This window comes from Oryx dammah, unplaced genomic scaffold (assembly GCF_014754425.2).
Source record: "Oryx dammah isolate SB20612 unplaced genomic scaffold, SCBI_Odam_1.1 HiC_scaffold_27, whole genome shotgun sequence".
Classification (NCBI taxonomy): domain Eukaryota; kingdom Metazoa; phylum Chordata; class Mammalia; order Artiodactyla; family Bovidae; genus Oryx; species Oryx dammah.
The window spans coordinates 97,743,070-97,756,853 of record NW_024070211.1 but is presented as its reverse complement, the minus strand read 5'-3'; the positions used below and the strand labels follow the sequence as shown (position 1 = coordinate 97,756,853).

Here is a 13,784-nt window from a genome sequence, read left to right as displayed (position 1 = left end):
CATATTACCTCTAGTTTATAAGCTGAATAGTATCAATTTATAGCAGTGAAACCCTGCATGTAGCTAAAGGATTTTACTCTCCTAAAAAAAAAATGTGGTGGAGCTTGAGCAAGATAATACTCCCTAGGAAAGGGACCTCTGTTTGGAAATATCCTACAGTCAACAAAAAGGTTAAAAATCACTTTTTAAAATGACTGTTTTTGTGGGGAAATAAAAGCCTCCTATTGCTTTGGCTCATAAAGGTAGACAAAAGTTTTGAAAATAGTACTGATAGACAACAAGAGCAAGAATTTCAGACCTTAGGAAATGTTATAAAGTAGTTTTGCTTGGTAATTTTTCAGTATTATTAACATAACAGGGATAAGCACAGCTCATCAGCTCCAAAGTCTTCTCTGATACCATTTCCTAGCTGACAGGAAATGACTGACTGGCTCTCCTATGTGGTTGGGAGTTAGCATCGAATCTTGGATAAGAACTCCCTCTGGCTTCCTTCAAAGCTGGTACAACCTGCCTCACTGCTTACTGGCAGAGGAAACTTAGGTCTTTCACTTAACCTCCCTAAACTTTATTTCCTCCTCTAAAAAGTAGAATGATAGTAATAGTACCTATCTCATCCTTGGGATCGCAGAGAGTCAGATGCAACTTGGTGACTGAACAACAGCACAACAGCTGCCTGCCTCATAGGTTTGTAGTAATGTGTGTTCACACTGTTTTGAATATTGATTAAGTGTAAAGCCCTCTTCTAAATGCTCTTAGGTCTTACCTCATTTAACTCCTACCCCAACCCTATGATGTAGGAATTATTATTTTATAGAAGAGAAAATTGAGGCAGCCCAGAGTTTTCCCAAAGTCATCTAGCTACTCAATGTAAATATGAATTCAAACCAAGGAAGTTAAGTTAAATGAAATCATATAAAGGAAGTATAAATGCATACAAATATTGTATCCATCTTTGATAAAACAGATTATAGAAATAAATTCAAAGCATAGGAATATATATCTGGTCATCTTAGAGTCAATGAAATTTAAATTTTTTAATCATTAGCTAATAATGATATACCATGGCCTTCTAGGGACAAAATTTAATGTCACTATTACTAAACACATTTTGTTCAAAATATCATTTTGACAACCACAGTCCATATGATTAAGATTCTTTTTCCATCTGTGAGACCTTTGAAAGAGGAAATATCTGTGCCTGTTATCTGTAATCAGTGTTTAGAACTTTAGTAAAATACATTTTGGCTAGTAAAACCTATAATAATTAAAGTATGTTCAACCTCCAGTTATGTCATTATAATTTCTAAATGGAATTTAAAATGCCATTTTCCTATTGCTATTTCCTGACTTTAGGAATTAGCAGGCAGGTGTTATTAATGGTGGCATATAATTTACAAAATTAGTGGCTTCTTTTCATTAGGATGCAGGTTTGATTGATTTCAATTATCATAAAGCACAAGGCCATTTGGGTTAAAATGACTCTTGGAGTTTTTCAGTGGAAGAGGAAACAATGGTTTTTAACAGTCCCTGGAAATCTTGTTGCTCAGTACAATGAAAACTCACCCATCTTGCTCAATAATGCTAACACACATGACTTTACCCATAAATGATATACTCTGCTGCTGCTGCTCAGTCGCTTCAGTCGTGCCCGACTCTGTGCGACCCCATAGGCGGCAGCCCGCCAGGCTCCCCCGTCCCTGGGACTCTCCAGGCAAGAACGCTGGAGTGGGTTGCCATGTCCTTCTCCAATGTGTGAAAGTGAAAAGTGAAAAAGAAGTCGTTCAGTTGTGTCCAACTCTTCGTGACCCCATGGACTGCAGCCCACCAGGCTCCTCCGTTCATGGGATTTTCCAGGCAAGAGTACTGGAGTGGGGTGCCATTGCCTTCTCCTATGATATACTCTAGACTCAGCTTAATCAGATTAAACTTTCTAGAAAGGTTCATGGAGTCATTACTGTGGCCATGGATTTCTAGTGGCTAAAAATTAATGTTTTCTACTTTTGGTTACTTTCAAGGTGATTGAATATGTAGGTTTTCTATATAAAATTTCCCTTGACTTTGAATCAGGAAGAAATTTTTATCTAAATTTACTCATACCTGTAACTATGCAATAATAACATTTCTTAACTTTAATGGATATTAACACTGATGTTGCCCAGAAGTATTTAGCTTATATCTTGTTCCAATCTTCTTTTAGGTTGCTATTGTCGCTCAATTTGATCCTATTAGAATGATGTCAGATACAGTGGCATCAAAAGCAAGGATGGGTATTGGAACTGAAGAAGAATTTATCCTTCAAAAGCCACTCTTCACATTGAATACATACAATGAACAGCAGGTAATTATGGAAATTAGCAAGACTGATGCAAAAAGCCATGATGATGATAAGAACTGTAGAAGTATGCATTTTGGGTTACAAATTATTTATAATATTTATATTTAAATACCATGCATATTAGCATAAATTGCATGTAATTACTGAATAGTTCTTAATATTATAAAATGTTAATAGGCGACCACAGAACAAAACACTTTGAAAATGTTCTGAATGTGTCACTGGAAATTATTTTAATCTAAAACAATTTTATAAAATTTTACTTTAAAGTTGTGTTAATATTTTATTTTTGTTTAAATATTTATCATATTCAGAATTTGTTTAAGTGCATAATATAAATCCCATTAATGAAACAATTGATGATACTGATAAGACAAAGCAGAGGGAAGCTTTCTGAAATTAAAATGAACAGAAAATAATGTATTGGAGCTAATGATAAAATGCTTGCTGTGGAAAAAGGTATTAAGAGATTAACTATTTCTAGATGCTTCTGAATCATTTTAGTCTGTTTCTATAACAGAGAAGGGATTTTAAGAAGCTTTTTTTTAGGTGGATGGAAGAGGGAGCCAGGACATATGAATGATTGGATATCACGGAAATTAAGGGAGAAAGTAGCTGTAAATTTTGCAAATCTAAGAAAAGCTAAATGTTTAATTATTTTAAAAACAGGAAGCTTTATACATTCATCCAATGACAAATAAATCTAATGTGCCTCTATTATGTGCTGCATACTTTGCTAGGGGATATTAATAAAAAGAACAATTTACATATTAATTGGGCAGATATTTATGGAACATATACTGTATCTGCACTGAGCCAGGTGCCAGGGCTGCATCCCAAACAAGATAAACTTGTTCTGTGTGGAGGAAGTGAACAGGGGAATTGGGTTGGGAAGGAAAGTAGAATGCATGGGAATAATGCCACTAGAGTGAGATCACCTACCTCCCTGATAAGAGGGCTGAGGGCTGCAGCAGCAAGAGGAAGGGAGTGAAGACAACCCTGAATGGGAAGTCAGAGAAGGCAGGAAAGATGAAACTAAGCTCCATCTTAACTGAGGAATTTTGGCATCAGTAACAGAAGTCATTCCAGATAATTTAAACTAAAAACAACAGCAAAACTGAATAGGGTAGGGGTGGGCATAGGAAGAGGGGTTAAGAAGATGCAATAGTATCTCTAGAAGTCAAAGCAGGAAGGCATCTGGGCTTGTAAAGAATCGAAGTCAGAAGCTGGAAAGCTTTCAGGTACCTGGGCTGAGGAAATAAGGGTTTGATCAAGCAGAAGAGGGTGAAAAGAGGTCCTTACTTGTATGTCTTGGGTGCTGGGAGATAAGATTGCAAACATAAATTCAGGTCAGACTGTGGAAAGTATAGTAGATCTTACTTTCTAAAGACTTTTGACCTATGAGCAGAGGGGAGACTTTGAAGCAAGTGAAGTATATAAAAGCTTCATGTTATAGCAATGTGTCTGAATGGAAAATTGGTGGAGGTGGAGTTGGGTTCTTTTAAGATGGTGGAGACCTCATGGAAGTGGGGTGGAGTCAGGGGAGGGCGGCGTAGGGAGAGGGTGGGATGTGGAGGCATGTATGGCTCTGGCTGAGGAGAGGATAATGAAAGTGAAGGTGATTCTAAACTAGGCAGCAAGTGATATTGAGAAGAGCCTACACTTTGGATTAAAATCCACATCCACTGTTTGCTGGCTGTGTGAACTTGTGTAAGCTGTTAACATCTTTATGTTTGTTTACTTCATCTGTAAAACAATAATTTGTAAGTTTTTTGTGATGATTAGGATAATAAATGTCAATTGCCTAGAATATTCGGAGAAGGCAATGGCACCCCACTCCAGTACTCTTGCCTGGAAAATCTCATGGATGGAGGAGCCTGGAAGGCTGCAGTCCATGGGGTCGCTGAGGGTCGGGCACGACTGAGCGACTTCACTTTCACTTTTCACTTTCCTGCATTGGAGAAGGAAATGGCAACCCACTCCAGTGTTCTTGCCTGGAGAATGGTGGGGGAGCCTGGTGGGCTGCCGTCTACAGGGTCGCACAGAGTCGGACACTACTGAAGTGACTTAGCAGCAGCAGCCTAGAATATTGTCTGGCACCTAATAGTAATTCAATAAATTATAATCATTAGGTGGTGCTGCCATTAACCATATAAGAATACAGAAGGAAAAAACAGACTTAGGGAGAGAGCAATTGCTTTGCTCATGTCAGGTTTAGGGTGAAGATGTCTAATACATGCTTGCAAGAAACTACTGGGCTTTCTCTGGGGAGGAGAATTGGGGAAAGGGACATCAGTATGGGAGGCAGATGTCCATTTCACTTGATATATGTTGAAAAAACTATTATTATGAAAATGTTTTAAGCATCACACATCTGGAGCTGGGGGAGAAATGGTGAATCCTGGAGATAATTAGGATGTCAACAGCACACAGGTGGAGCATAAATCCTTGGAAATAGATGAAAGTGACCAGGAAGACTCTTTTGAGGCAAAAGAGAAGAAACCTAAGTTTAAGACCTCAATATTTTGCTTTGCCAACACAAATTTTGTGTTATTCTCCATTTATATGCATCGTTGCCCCCGTCCCTGTATCTGATCAGTTGCCAAGTTCTATTGATTCTTCCTTTCATAATGTTTTGGACAGTTATCTCTTCTTTGCTACCAGCCAATTTTAGGCATTTATTACTTTATGTCTAGACAGTTGTAGTAGATTCTTAAGCACTCTTTGTGCCTCTGTCTCTTGTTTGCCTGCTGCCTTAATTTATCCTGAACTTATAATCAGATGTATCTCCTTATGCAACAGTTCTCATTATATTAGTTCCATTCTGAAAACACAAACACAGCCTCAGTAGCTCCCCAGACTCCATGACATAGACTTCAAGCCTTTAAAATTCAAGTCCTAGTCTAAGAAGTGTCCTTTTCCAATGCTCCCCAATGGTGCCAAGTACTCCACCCAAATTACCCTGATCCTAAATTGACCCATTTCATCTCTAGATTAGCATATGCCTTCCTTTCTTGCTTGATCTCTCTTCCTCCTCCACTCCCAACTTTATAGAATAAGTCGGACCTCAAAGTTAGCTCAAGTTATTCTCCTTACCCGAGACCATCCTGGTCCCACTGGCACCTGGAGATGTCCCCATGCGTTCTAGTACTCTTGGAGCATCTGTCACATGTCGCCATGGACTGTAGTTATCTGTGTACATTCTTATGACCTCTGTTAGTTTAAGGGCTCCTTGAAGGAGGGCTGCTTTTTCAACAGCTTATTATCCCATCCTCTAGGGGGATAATGTTCATGTAAAATACTTCATTAGCTGAAATCTATATGTGGCCACTTTTTTATCATTGCAAACAGTGTCTGTTGACATTAATATTCATAAGAAGAAGAAATAAAGCCCAATTAGTTATAAATGAAAATAGAAATTGAACTACTCATATGTCTATTCCCACTTAGAATCAGATTGATAGAACCATTTTCTAGTTCGGCTTGAAATAGAAATCTGGCCTTGGAAGAAAGGTTCTGTTGATTGTGTTTTTCAAGTAGTAGCCATGTATTTGAACTTAACTTACATACTGCCAAATGATGCAGAAATTAAAATGTCTGTTTAAAGACAAATATACAAGATTTTGATTTAGGTTTATTTTAATTAATGGTTGCTTATATTTTATATCCCAGCTAACAATAAATAACAAATCAATAATAGTACTGAAAGTAAGCTTCTTTTATCCCATTTTTAAATAATTTTAATGTTTTATTTTGACTAATCTAGTATATAATACTCTATACATCTTATGTTGGAAACCACTGATATACTGAAAAGTGATAACGTCAAAAAACTTTGACCTTTATTTCAGTAAAAATAATCAGAATATGGTCACTGTATATGCAAAATTTATTGTCATCTAGTCATCCATCTAGCAAAAACAAACTATACAGCTTGCGGAAATATGGAACTAAATGATAAAATTTACTTCAGTAAATTTATTTGTATGATTTTATATTATTTGTATTACTTATATTATTTATAAATATAATATTTATATCATTTTATTTCTACAGATAATTTCTGACCCTAGACTTCGTTTTGAGTTAGCACTCCGAGAAGCTGGACTTCATAAAACATTTTATGCCAAAGAGATATTACCAAAAATCAGTCCTCAAAAACCTCCAAGAAAGGATATGGAGTCTACTGTATTTAAAATCTAGAGTTTACCCTCAAATCCTATTATACATAAACAAGATTTTTCTTTGAATACATTTATATGGATAATAATAATTACTACTTTCTACAAGTTTACAAATTACCAGATGTAGAAGTCATAGCATCTATTAAAACAATTTTGTCTTTCTTTTATGATTTTTAGAATTTTATGCACTATTTTCCAATCTCTTTTTATGTTTAATAGTACTAAATTCTCCAAAGACTATCAAACTTAATTATGACACATCTGGAACATATATTATCATTTAGTAATTGTATTTTGGAGGTTGCATTATCCCATGAAAAGAGCTCAAAATAAACATTTGCAAGAATCACAATTTATGCTGTTGTTATCTAATAATGTTCATTTCTGCTTGTTATTTCAGAATTTGACTTTTTAACTATGAATATTTCATTGTCATTAATACTTCTATTATTTCTCCATTATTCTAAGAGGAGACTCAACCTTTCTCTAAATTTAGAAACCATTTTGGTTTACCATGTTTACTGCAAACCAATCATCCAAGTAATTTCATTTTGTAAATTAGCCTGTAAGAATAAATTAGAAATTAGAAATAGCAGTTCAAACCTAGGGATATCTGTTTGGCTTGGGGAAATGCATTTGTATGGTTCTATGGGAGGAATGTTTTAAAATTTAGAATGCTATCAAAATTTCCCTGTTCTCAACTAAATATCTGGATGATTTTATAGAAAGGAAGTGATTCAAATAAAACTCAAGCGTAGTTTTTTGCTATTTCTAAACAATCACACAGATAGAAGTAGCTGGTGCTCCACAGCAGGAGATGGTGACACCACAGATCTGATGCTGGTGGTTATGATGAAAATATTAGTTGAAGTTTGGGCAGCAGCCTAGATATGTTCTGGCTATGCCCAAACTCAGACCTTATTAACTTTCTCTGTTTAAAAAAAATAGTTTTAATAATAGTTACATTTATTGAGCACAAGCTGTGTGCTCAGTACCATATATATACTTTACCTATAATGTCTTATTTGACCATCATAACAACCTTATAAGGTTGTCATTCCCATTTTATGGTTAAAGAAATAGATTCAGGAAGGTAAAATAATATGCTGTAGGTCCATTGTTTTTCAAACTGTAGGTCATTAAATCACTCTAGTGAGTCCTGATCAGTAAGTTTTTAAATGACACACAAGAACACATAACCTGAAATCCATGTGTGATTTGAGCTTCATCCCCTCTCAGTTCCACAAGAATTTGTCTTGCTTGGTTATGCTCTTTCTCTCCTAGATTTTCAAGCTTTCCTTCAGCATATACCTATGCTTGAATAAATGCCACTTTGAAAACTGATCTCCATTAACCTCACATTTTCCCCGAGCCTCCAAGCTATTTCTCTGCCCCTCTTCTTAGGTAAACTTCTTGAAGGAGTTGCCTCCTGGTATTTAGTTGTCGTCTCACTTTCCAGTTGTGGCTTCCCTGGTGGCTCAGATGGTGAAGAATCCACCTACAATGCAGAAGACCCAGGTTTAATCCCTGGGTCAGGAAGATCCCCTGGAGAACGGAATGGCTACCCACTCCGGTATTCTTGCCATGGACAGAGGAGCAAATAGTTGGACGCGACTGAGCAACTAACACTTTCACTTTTTTCACTTCACGTTCTAGTTACCGTGACTTGTCCTGAGTTAGGTTTCCTTCACCCACCACTGGCACTGCTCTTAGCAAGGTCACCAGTGAACTCCATACTGACAAATTCAATGACCATTTTCTGTTATCATCTTACTGACTTCATGGCAGCAATACAACCACCCCATCTTGGAACATGTTCCTCTCTTGGCTTCTATGACATCAATCTGCTTTACCTCCTACTTCCTTAGTCTCTTCTCAGACTTTTTTGCTGACTCCTCCATCTCCATCAGTCTCTAAGTTTTGGAGAACTCTCAGATTAGACCTTCTACTTCTATCTTTCTTTATTGTTGAATCACCCAAGGGATGATCCTTAAAAACACTATATTTTGATTATAATTATTTGAATTACTCTTGTGCAATCATAACTATTGTTCATCTCCATAATGTTTTGTAATCCCAAAATGAAATTCTGTATTCATCCAAAAGAGCTTTCCATTGACCTCTGCTAGCCGCTGGTACAGAGAAGGTGATGGCACCCCACTCCAGTACTCTTCCTTGGAAAATCCCATGGACGGAGGAGCCTGGTAGGCTGCAGTCCATGGGGTCGCAAAGAGTCGGACACAATTGAGCGACTTCACTTTCACATTTCACTTTCATGCACTGTAGAAGGAAATGGCAACCCACTCCAGTGTTCTTGCCTGAAGAATCCCAGGGACGGGGGAGCGTCTATGGGGTCGCACAGAGTCGGACACGACTGAAGCGACTTAGCAGCAGCAGCAGCAGCCGCTGGTAACCACTATTCTACTTTCTGTTTCTGTGAATTTGCCTATTGTCAGTTCAGTTCAGTTGCTCACTCATGTTTGACTTTCTGTGATCCCATAGACTGCAGCATGCCAGACTTTCCTGTCCATCACCAACTCCCAGAACTTGCTCAAAGTGCAAACTCATGTGCATCGAGTTGGTGATCCCATCCAATCATCTCATCTTCTGTCCATCCCCTTCTCCTGCTCTCAATCTTTCTCAGCATCAGAATCTTTTCCAATGAGTCAGTTCCTCAGATCAGGTGGCCAAAGGATTGATGCTTCAGCTTCAACATCAGTCCTTCCAATGAATATTCAGGATGATTTCCTTTAGGATTGACTGGTTTGATCTCCTTGCAGTCCAAGGGACTCTCAAGAGTCTTCTCCAGCACCACAGTTCAAATCATCAATTCTTTAGCACTCAGCTTTCTTTATGGTCCAATTTTCACATCCATACATGACTACTGGGAAAACCATAGCTTTGACTAGGTGGACCTTTGTCAGCGAAGTAATGCCTGTGCTTCTTAATATGCCATCTAGGTTTGTCATAGCTTTTCTTCTAAGGAGTAAGCATCTTTTAATTTCATGACTGCAGTCACCATCTGCAGAGATTTTAGAGCCCAAGAAAATAAAATCTCTCACTGTTTCCACTGTTTCCCCATCTATTTGCCATGAAATGATGGGACAAGATGCCATGATCTTAGTTTTTTGAATGTTGAGTTTTAAGCCAGCTTTTTCACTCTCCTCTTTCACTTTCATCAAGAGGCTTTTTAAAAAGCTCCTCTTCACTTTCTGCTATAAGGGTGGTGTCATCTGCATATCTGAGGTTATTGATGTTTCTCCCAGCAATTTTGATTCCAGCTTGTGTTTCATCCAGCCTGGGCTTCTCATGGTATACTCTGCATAGAAGTTAAATAAGCAGGGTGACAATATACAGCCTTGACATACTCCTTTCCCAATTTGGAATCAGTCCATTGTTCAATGTCCAGTTCTAACTGCTGCTTTTTAACCTGTGTACAGATTTCTCTGAAGGCAGGTAAGGTGGTCGAGTATTCCCATCTCTTTCAGAATTTTCCACAGTTTGTTGTGATCCACACAGTCAAAGGCTTTGGCATAGTCAATAAAGCAGAAGTAGATATTTTTCTGGAACTGTCTTGCTTTTTTGATGATCCAGTGGATGTTGGCTATTTGATGTGTGGTTCCTCTGCCTTTTCTAAATCCAGTTTGTACATCTGGAAGTTAGTTCTTGGTTCACATCCTGTTGAAGCCTGGCTTGGAGAATTTTGAGCATTACTAGTGTGTGAGATGTGTGCAATTGTGCAGTAGTTTGAACATTCTTTGGTATTGCCTTTCTTTGAGATCAAAATGAAAACTGACCTTTTCCAGTCCTATGGCCACTGCTGAGTTTTCCAAATTGGTATTTCATATAATTCAAATTATAAAGTATTTATTCTTTTGTTAATGGCTTATTTCACTTACCATTACGCTTTAAAAATTCATCCATGTCATAGCATGTATAGAATTTCATTCCTTTTATAGGCTGAATAGTATATATCACTTTTTAAAACCATATTTTGTTCATGTCTCAGTGAACAGTTGGTATGTTTTCTCCTTTTGAATATCATGAATATGGCTTTTATGAATATTGGTACACAAATATCTGTTCACACCCCTTGCTTTTAGTTCTTTTGAGTATATTCCCAGGAGTCGAATCACTAGATGATATAGTAATTCTATGTTTAATTTCTTGAAAATTGGTCAAACTGTTTTCCATAGCAGCTGTTTCTTTTTTTATTCCTGACAGCAATGTACCAGGTTTCCAATGTCTTCACATCCTCTACAGCTCTCTAGCACTTGTTATTTTGTTTTTGACTTGTTTTCACCAGCCATCCTGATAGGTGTGAATTGGTATCTCATTGTGGTTTAGATTCACATTTACTTAATTATTAGTGACATTAAGCATTTTTTAATATGCTTATTTGACCATTTGTATGTCTTCTTTGAAGAAATGTCCATTGAAATCTTTAGGCCATTGTTTTTTTTTTTCTTCTAGTTAACCTTGTTTCTGAAATGTTTTTCTTTCCTATAGAATTTTTTCTGCAACTATATCACCTAATTTCTGAGTTTCCCAATTCTGATTATTATTTTTTATCTTGTATTATTTTGTTAATTTTTAGATTATAATTCTAATCTGTCTTATGCTGATGTCTTTCTGTGTTTATTCCTGATCTTTAGGGATGTTATTCTGCTTCTTAATCTGTTTTTTTCCTGTTAGTGTTAAGATCTGATCCTTTTCTTTTTTCATTTATACTTGAAATGAGGTTTTTCTTAACTTTCAGAAGTGGATGTGACTCAAGATAGTTCCTCTAACTTCATAGTTCTAGAATTTTTTGTTGTGTTTATGCAACATTTTTTTTTTATCACAGCTTATTTTCTAGAGATTTGTCTTCCTGCCTTCCTTTACTTTTATCTGGACCTGCTATTTCCTTTGACTATTATTCCTGTGCTACTTACTTTGGACTCTCTTTGCAGAAGTTTTCTCATTATTGTGAGACTTTGTCCTAGAAGTAAGTTTTGACTTGTTAGTCTGGGAATTCATGGGACCCAGACTTCTCTGGCTCCTTTAGACTTTACCATAAACTCCTATATTCATTTATTATTAGAGAGTGTAAAACTCTTCAGTTTCAGCTGAAGTTTCCAATAAATACTTCTTGACTCTTTTAGGGTTCTCAAGTCCATTTGATAACACTTTATTTCTTCTGTCCTGCAAAGATGGTACATTGAAGTCTTTTAACTCTCAGTGGTTTACTCCCTGCCCATTCCTATTTTGCAGTATAGGGCAATACCTTGTCAGCTACTGGTAAAGATTATCACCATGATTTTTGGCTTTGTTCTATTTATTTTTGTTTCTTTTTATAAAATAATTTGAAGAGATTAAAAAACTATGCCACTTCTGTTTCCCAGAATCCCTTCAAACTGCTCTTGACATCCTACCTGCCTTTCCTGTACTAAACATGTTTCTCCCTCAAGCCACCCCCATCAAAGTAATGACAACGCCATCCACCACCTTACACAAACCTGAAATCTGGTTTCCACTCATGATGCTATGCCCTGCACTCTCACTTCCAGTACTGCATCTGTCAAGACCTAGTGTCTTGCTAGTTCCAACAATGGAACCATACTGCCAGTGGAGAATATTTGCCATGATTTTTGGCTCCCTGGCCACACCATTCTCAACTGGGGAGTTGAGGAATACAAAACAATTGGGGAATACCCCATATTCTGCATTCATCTTCCAGAGTAGAGACTAGAGACTCAATTTCCCCAGCCTCTCATGGTATACCATGTGGCAATGAAATACACCCATTTGATACTTCACTGTTAAGAGAGCTGTGTGAGAAAGCAAAAATCTACTTTCTGGCAAGGGTGGTAATGAAGCTCTTAGCTTGGGGTAGAATAATTGCATAGCTTTTATTTATTTATTTTAACTACGGGCATACTTCATGTTATTGTTCTTTATTGTGCTTCACAGATATTGTTTTTGTTTTTGTTTTTACAAAATTGAAAGTCTGTGGCAACCCTGCATCGAGCAAATCTATTGGTGGCATTTTTACAATATTTGCTTGTCCGTGTCTCTGTTTCACATTTTGGTAGTCTTCAAAATACTTCAAATATTAGTGTTATACTTGTGGTGGTGTTCTGTGCTCAGTGGTCTTTGATATTTCTATTGTAATTATTTTAACACCATGCCCATATAATACGGGAAACTTAATTGATAAATGTGTGTATTCTGACTACTCCACCAACCTGCTGTTTCCTCATCTCTCTCACTGTCCTTGGGAATCCCTATTCCTGGTGACACAATTTCTTGGTGAAATTAGGCCACTTAATAATCCTAAGCTTTTAAGTGTTCAAGTGAAAGGAAGAGTCACATGTCTCTCACTTTAAATAAAATCTAGGAATGATTAAGCTTAGTGAGGAAGGACATGTCAAAAGTCAAGATAGATTGAAAACTAGGTTCCTTGTGCCAAAGTTAGCCAAATTGTGAACACAAAGGAAAAGTCCTTGAAGGAAATTAAAAGTGCTACTCCACTGAACACATGAATGATAAGAAAGCAAAATGGTTTATTTCTGGAATGGAAAAGGTTTGAGTGGTCTGGATAGAAGACCAAACCAGCCATAGCATTCCTTCAAATCAAAGCCTAATCCAGACCATTCATTTATTCTGTGAAGGCTGAGAGAGGTTAGGAAGCTCCTGAAGAATAGTTGGAAGCTAGCAGAGATTGGTTTACGAGGTTTAAAAAAAAAAGCCCTCTCTGTAACATAAAAGCACAAGGTGAAGCAAGTGCTGATGTATAAGCTGCAACAACTTTCCCAGGAGATCTGGCTAAGATAATTAATAAACGTGATGTTACCAAACTGCATCCATTTGCTAAATGTGCAGCAAACCAAATGCCAAGACACTGAAGTTCATAACCAAGAAAGAATTTATTTGCAAGGCAGCCAAGCAAGGAGATGGAGAACAAGCCTCAGATCCACCTCGGGGTATTTATAGAATAAGCAGGGTGGTCTCAGGCATGGGGAAAGGAGATTGGAGGTATGGAAATTGGTGAGCGAATCAGCGTTCTGTGCAGGTTCATCTGGGTTAAATGATTCTGCATATTCATAATGGAGACACTTAGTATGATCTGAGGGTGGAGTTTTCCAGCTCTTTGACATCAAAAGACCATTCATTGGGCATCTGAGCAGGCCCAGTTTTAGGGTCATAGTCCCATTTAGCCACCAGCCAGCTCACACTGGGAAGGAGCTGACTCCAAATTCCTATAAAGCAACAGAGCTGTATGA

At 37.3% G+C, this 13,784-nt stretch overlaps 1 protein-coding gene across 1 annotated transcript in view; it reads left to right on the top strand.

Moving 5' to 3' along the window:
• Nucleotides 1-7,278, top strand: part of CCDC148 (coiled-coil domain containing 148) — a 309,472-nt gene extending 302,194 nt beyond the window's left edge. The window contains exons 15-16 of the mRNA XM_040229127.1: nucleotides 2,198-2,338; nucleotides 6,392-7,278. Coding sequence (XP_040085061.1) covers nucleotides 2,198-2,338; nucleotides 6,392-6,538 — 288 coding nt within the window. The 3' untranslated portion in view covers nucleotides 6,539-7,278. The remainder of the gene's footprint in view (nucleotides 1-2,197; nucleotides 2,339-6,391) is intronic.
• Nucleotides 7,279-13,784: the final 6,506 nt, after the last annotated feature.